Here is a 6,802-nt window from a genome sequence, read left to right as displayed (position 1 = left end):
AACAAGATCTGCAAGTCTCTGTACGAACTGAGGTTTCCACGAAGGACAGAGATACAGAGAAATTCAAACACACCAACCTAAGCATGCTATACTCTATTGTTCTCTTAGCTGCTTCTGCAAATGCGCTGCGAAATGAATGTGTGCCGCAAGACTAACGCTCTGTGGTTTCCCTTTGAGCGTTGCAAGCATCCGTAGTAGATATACGTGGCGGTAGTGGAGTCTAGTGCGAGTCACGCGATATACCCGAGACTCGAAGAAAAGGCCTCTACTCAAACGCGATTATCTGCGGTTTGAGACGCGTTAGAACGATCGGCACTCATCCTTATCTGAAGGTTTCCTTCCTTGTTCATGAATCACGGATATATTTTCGATGGGTTGCAGTTTCGCATCAAAGCTTCGCACGTGAGCAATCGCTAGTGAGCTTTCTGTGTACGTTACACGTGTGTGCACGCGTTATCCTCAATTGCAAGGGGAGGTTCCTGACTACTCGTTACACGCGTAAGGTTAACTCCGGTAAAAGAAACAAAAACAAAGTACGATCTGCTGCTTGATCGTGCAGAACAAAATAACGATTGTTGAATTTTGAGTAAAATCTACATGTGCCAGAACCTCCCCTCATAATTTATAATATTTTATTCTCTCCATGTTCTGCAGCTTATACCGAGATTTATCAAAATGAAATGTCAAATTGAAATGAAAGGGAGTGAAAGGGTTAATACAAGCGAGATCGATAGCGCGTGCATAGACGATAGATAGTGCGGTTATTAGGTAAGGTAAGTGGGAAGGATTAAAAGAGAGGAAGGGGTGGGAGGGATCTGTCGAAATTAGGAGCTTGGTTCGAAGGGGCGGTGGCTGTAACGTAAAGGCGCGTACACCGCAGCGCGTGCGTATGCAGCATTAGTGGTCGTGGAATAGATCCAACGGGCTCGTGTAATCTTGTTATTTTCTAGTGATGCATTTATTCAAGCTCAACAACAGTTAGCCCGATGGATTAGTGAGGACGGAGTACAACACCGGCCACCGCAGCAGCCGCCGCCGCAGCCACAGCCGCCACCTGCGATGACCGGTGACACGATGCCGTTGCTGCAGCGTCATCGCTCACAGCGAGAACACCGTCACCAACAGCAACAACAGCAGCGTCACCATCAAGCGCAGCAGCCTCAACAGCAGCAGCAACCGCAGTCATCGTCGCAGCAACAACAACAACAACAACAGCAACAAGAACAACACCAACTGCCGGTGGAACAACAACTGCCAATACAGCAGCGCGGCTATTATCCATCCCCACCCCACACTACTGATAACGGTCTCGAGAACGAGGAGACTGAAAATGCTCAATCCCACCAGAAACAACAAAAGCTCCCCGACGTTCGTGGAATCGATGTTAATCACTTGCCTAATATTAACAAATGCCCACTAGACGATAACTTTAGTCTAGATTGTAACATAAATAATGGATCCCCTAAAGAATTAAATACCAACAACACTAGTGATAACGAAAATACTGCCCTACTGCCCCCTTCGCATTTTCCTGAGTACAAGCATTGATAATTATTAATCGATGACAGATAGTGTCCATAAAACATAGTGGTGTGATTTAATCTTGAACTCGCATTTTATACTGAATAGTGTAAATATAACGATAAACTATTGATCGAAACAACAACAACAACATCAACAACAACAAGAACAAGAGAAAAGAAAAAACAACGGTAAACAAGTATTAAATTATATGAATTAAAATAATCTATATGAAATGTTTATTAATAAACATTAGTAAAGCGATTTACTCAAAGGACATGGTCGCTGTTCATTCTAGTGTTATTTCACCCCAAGTTATAATCGTATCCGCGCAATATCCGAAAAGTAACCAAATTATTTGAGAATATTGCGCGGAACTAGATATGGAATCCAATATGGCGAACGTGAAAGCGCGCCAAACAACTGCCTACTTCTCTTGAAATTCATTTCCGACGAAATTGACTATTACACTCTTTATTTAAACAAAATACTTTTCTACTTTATTACAAAACTATTCGTAACGATAAAAATATAAATGATGTCCTTTCACATTCGTTTACTTTTCAATTCCATTCCCTTTATGATCAAAGTAACCAGTCAATTCCTTCGAAAATCTGACATAGGTTAAAAAAAGAAGGAACAGTGGAGATACACTCACCCATTGTTGCAGGATAGTCTCTGCCTTTCTTTCCTCAGCATGTCATCATTAATTTTTAAACTTTTTCACACGAAATAAAGACAAAGTTTTCCTGAACAAATCACAAACGACGCAATACCCACGAACGTGACTACTCCGTATGCAAAACTGAACTGGAATTTTTAAATTCTCGATACATGTTCGAGAATTGGAACGCGTCATCGCACGACCAACTTCAGACCCCTATCTTCGATTCGAATTTACTATTCGAACTTGATCTAAATTTTCAATTTTACTATGCAATATTAATATATAATTTTATTAACCAGAAATAGTGACAATAGTATAATTATAATTGTATCCGCACAATATCAAATTTAATACGGCAAACGTAGACGTTCCCCAAACGACTATCTATTTTCCTGTAAAATTTGTACTCGATGAAATTAACTATTACACCCTCCTTTTAATTGAAATATCTTTCTACTTTATTACTTTATTACAAAACTATTCACAATTATAAGAATATAAATATTCTCCTTCTTTACTGGTTTACTTTTCAATTCTATTCTCCTTTGCGATTGAACCAATTTGCCGATTCTCTCAAAAAATTGGTGTATCTTAAAAACTGAAAAAACAATGGACGTACATTCCTTGATTGTTGCTGGATGGTCTGTATCTGCGTTTTCACTGCACATCCGCGTCAATTAATCACAAACTTTTGCCGAAAAATCACTATCGACATACCCGCGAACGCGACGACTCCATATGCAAAACTAAAATAGTTTAAATTTTCGATACCCTTCGCGCTCGATTTCAACGACTAACTTCAGACTCTTTTTATTGATTTGATTTTTTTACCGATCACATATGAAATTTTCAATTTTACTGATTCATTTACATAACTTTAATGATGTTGTTAATGTAAATGATCGGACTAATATATTTCTAAAGCAACGATTTTAAATAATGCCAACATTGGAACAAACGCGAATACCGTATTCCCGTATTTATCCTGTTTCTGAACATATTTAAATTTTTTACAATAAAAACATAAGGATTTACTTTCTTCTACTAAATCCTAAAAAATAGAGACTTTTCAGTAACTGATAATCTTTTAATCGACGCTTTTATTCACTTTGGTGACACTCTTTAGTGAGAAAAGTGTGTCTTCCAACAATAATAGTTCTCCCCGCCAAGCAGCGACCTGAAGTTTGTCGCAAAGGGTATAGTTATGTAGGTATGATGTTAACGGTGTTCAAGTTGGTTATTTAGTAGTACTAGTAGGTACTTACTTTCTCGAGTTACATCGTAGCAGGAGATAATTTCAGTTGGAATCGCGGTCACCGATCTTCGTTTCGTTGAACGTAGATCGGAATTCGAGAAGAGTGTAGTCGATGCTAAGTGTAACAAGAGGAACAACCGACAGGATCAATCGACGTTACATGCACCTCCATAGGAAACAACAAAACATGCCTCCGAACGGGCTGTGAATTGACTGCACGATTCATGCAGATTCGTCGTTTAGCTATTAAAGATGTGCGTCATGAAAATTTGAGCCTCACCGTACGATGCAGTCCATTTATTGGACCGGGAGGCTGCTGTCTCGGGCGATATGGAACGGCATATCAAATTATTCAGCATGCACCGACCCGAACGTGAATAAACGTCGCGAAGCGTCATTCATTTCTGCTGTATGTGGTTTTCCCAAAGATTTTTCACGGGGACGTATGAGTAAAGGACAGTTCGGTGATGACGCTTGGTTCAGTGCCAAACTCAAGGCTGTTGAAGTTGTAGGTAATGTCACTCTGTTGGAACTGTCAAGATACACTCAAACTGATCATTCTCTATTTAACGAAACTCGTGGGCGTTCTGGATTTTCTACATTTATATTCCTGATTATTAGATTCTAATGTGTTTTTGTAAAAACACAAGCATTTCTATTTTTTCACCTGGTGAAAATTTTTTAGGTGTAGCTGATGGTGTAGGTGGATGGAGACATTATGGAATCGATCCAGGAGAGTTTTCTAGTTTTCTAATGAGAACTTGTGAAAGACTGGTCTCTTTGGGCAGGTTCAAACCTTCTGAACCAGCTGGTTTATTAGCACATAGTTACTATGAATTATTAGAAAATAAACAACCCATATTAGGTAAAGGAAACTATTTGTGATTTGCAGTTCTTTGCAATGATTTCTTTGCTAACATAGTTGTACCATTGTTTTAGGTAGCAGTACTGCATGTGTTATAGTTCTTAATAAAGAGACAAGCAGCATTTATACAGCTAATATTGGTGATAGTGGTTTTGTAGTTGTAAGAAAAGGAGAAGTAGTACATCGTTCTTCCGAACAACAACACTACTTCAATACTCCATTTCAGTTGTCTCTTCCACCTCCAGGACATTCTGGGCTGGTGCTTAGTGACAGGTATTACATTTTATCAAGACAAATATACTTAGAGATATACTATGAAATTACATAATGTATTCTATAAAGTCTCTTATCAACATATCTTTACATTTGTGTTCTAACTCTAGTCCAGAATCTGCAGATACTTCGAGTTTTGGAGTTGAAGATGGAGATGTAATTCTTCTAGCAACAGATGGGGTATTTGATAATGTGCCTGACCAATTACTTATTACTGAAATGCGTAAAATTCAGGGAGAAAGAGATCCCACTAAAATACAAGGAGTTGCCAACTCAATAGCCTGGATGGCACGTAGTTTAGCTTTTGACGGCGCATTTATGTCTCCATTCGCCCAAAGTGCTAGAGAGAATGGAATTGACACTATAGGTATGGAAACAATGTTAATATTAGAAACATTGTACAAAATTATTTGAGTCTGTTTCAAATACAATATTATGTACTATCACGTTAAAGTTACTGCATATTAGTTCAGTATTTTCTATTTACAGTACACATTATTTTTAATAAAAAATATATTCAATTTATTTATAGCATACATTTCACAATTTATTATATCTTATGTACGTATGTTTGCCTCTTATACTTTGGTAATAACTTTGTAGTAAAGTAGAATAAAAAACTTGTACAAATATGCCGGTTTTGTCTAAAGAAGTGGATCTTATTACTAATTTTTTGAACTAGGATAACTGCTTCACTTCACTGCAGGACTAAATTCAAATATTCATATATTCATATTCATTAACGTGAATATCCACAATGCTTTTTTTTATATTTTTCAGGTGGTAAACCAGATGACATTACAGTGCTTTTAGCAACGGTGGCAATATAATAAAGTATGTACAATAGAATCTTGATCATTGTATTATAGTCCATGTCATTGCGTATATGTATCTAGTTATACATCATTATATCCCGTTATAATAATCATTTATTATTTAAATCTAAATAAATGGTTTTGTAAATCATTTTGTATCTTGGTTAATCCTTTTTATAACCACCATAGAAAAAGGCATTTTCAAAAAAGAATATTAATGGTTGAATTAATTTTTTTACCAGCTAAGACTTGTGTATAAATGTATAAGTTCGTTTAAATATATACAGACAAATGATTATAAAAATTTTTGTTGCTTTTTACTGACAATGAAAGTACATATCATATGGCACAATAACATAATAGTACAACACTGTAATGTATTATAGATAAAAGCTAGTTATCTTGTTGTATTGAATATTCAAAAAATTATAATAAATTCCAAAAATGATTGTATACAGAGCAAATGTATTCGAAGTTGAATCGAAAATTAAATGCGTTCAATCTATTGTATGAAAAAATACGATTATATATTGTTGAATGTAAAATAATAATATATAATGTATACAGCAATAATGTCAAACTAAATTGAACCATTTTATTTAATTATAATGGTCATATAAATAACATTTTTACCTAGTATTTACAAAAAGACTACTATCTGGTTAAATCCTCGACGCTTCCATGGCCGCCTGGATTCTTGCAGATAAAATTGTTAGTCTTCGGTGTATAAACTGCGTCCTTTTAGAAAATATAAAATCAACTATCGAACTGATCAATCAAATAAACGCGACAAATCCTAGCTCCAATAAACAACTGAAAAATGTTGGATTTGTTTTCCAAAAGGACGTAAGTTACACTGGAAAGTCCCTCACAATTTTAACTACTACCTAGTAAGTCATAGATAATCGTTCAAATGGAGATTTTTTTGTAATGCTTTGGCTTTTTGCCGACGTACATTTTGTCGCAATAAATTTGACAAATGTATTGTTCTAGTATATATTAGAATGCAACGATTTGATAGGTAATACGAATACATCACAGTATAACATGTAACATCATATCCTAAAACAAACAAATAATGACGGCAGGTCCTATTATACGAAACAGCATAAATGACATTTATCGCATTCTATTATTAGTGTAAAACTAGAAAAAAAAAAACTAAATTCACCTGCAAACTATGTAATTTAATTCATCCATCGCAACTCGTTAGTTTTCGTTTCTCATTCATGCTCACAAACTACAAACATTACAATAAAAGGAATGCTATTTGACACTTCACTGAACATTCTCTGGTCTCTTTGAAAATGTAACATATATGTATATATATTTAGATATATACATATATATCTTGTAATACTATTGCTAGCAAATGCCCATAAAAAATGTAACTGTGATGTATTCTA

General features: G+C 35.7%; 2 protein-coding genes across 11 annotated transcripts in view; both read left to right on the top strand.

Moving 5' to 3' along the window:
- Positions 1 to 1,707, top strand: part of LOC108570212 (disintegrin and metalloproteinase domain-containing protein 11) — a 40,154-nt gene extending 38,447 nt beyond the window's left edge. For 7 of the 10 annotated variants that reach the window (XM_017932020.1, XM_017932018.1, XM_017932021.1 and 4 more), the window contains one exon: positions 951 to 1,707. In XM_017932020.1, the coding sequence (XP_017787509.1) occupies positions 951 to 1,548 (598 nt within the window). In that variant the 3' untranslated portion in view covers positions 1,549 to 1,707. The remainder of the gene's footprint in view (positions 1 to 950) is intronic. The other 3 variants (XM_017932025.1, XM_017932023.1, XM_017932024.1) reach the window with 2 other exon arrangements.
- Positions 1,708 to 3,433: 1,726 nt separating this feature from the next.
- On the top strand, positions 3,434 to 5,411 carry LOC108570179 (protein phosphatase PTC7 homolog). Its single transcript, XM_017931980.1, has 5 exons — positions 3,434 to 3,955; positions 4,129 to 4,308; positions 4,383 to 4,581; positions 4,692 to 4,948; positions 5,362 to 5,411. Exons 1-5 carry the CDS (start codon positions 3,730 to 3,732, stop codon positions 5,409 to 5,411), a joined length of 912 nt encoding a protein of 303 aa, XP_017787469.1. The 5' UTR covers positions 3,434 to 3,729.
- Positions 5,412 to 6,802: the final 1,391 nt, after the last annotated feature.

The sequence above is a fragment of the Habropoda laboriosa genome, unplaced genomic scaffold (genome assembly GCF_001263275.1).
Source record: "Habropoda laboriosa isolate 0110345459 unplaced genomic scaffold, ASM126327v1 scaffold80, whole genome shotgun sequence".
NCBI lineage: Eukaryota > Metazoa > Arthropoda > Insecta > Hymenoptera > Apidae > Habropoda > Habropoda laboriosa.
This window is presented reverse-complemented; position numbering and strand designations above follow the sequence as displayed.

What these genes read in the sequence shown, in the direction of transcription:
- LOC108570179 (XM_017931980.1), top strand. Translation starts at nt 3,730, where the DNA reads ATGCAGTCCATTTATTGGACCGGGAGGCTGCTGTCTCGGGCGATATGG. An exon ending in CAAGGCTGTTGAAGTTGTAG is followed by an intron (nt 3,956 to 4,128) that starts GTAATGTCACTC and finishes AAAATTTTTTAG; the next exon opens with GTGTAGCTGATGGTGTAGGT. An exon ending in GAATGGAATTGACACTATAG is followed by an intron (nt 4,949 to 5,361) that starts GTATGGAAACAA and finishes TATATTTTTCAG; the next exon opens with GTGGTAAACCAGATGACATT.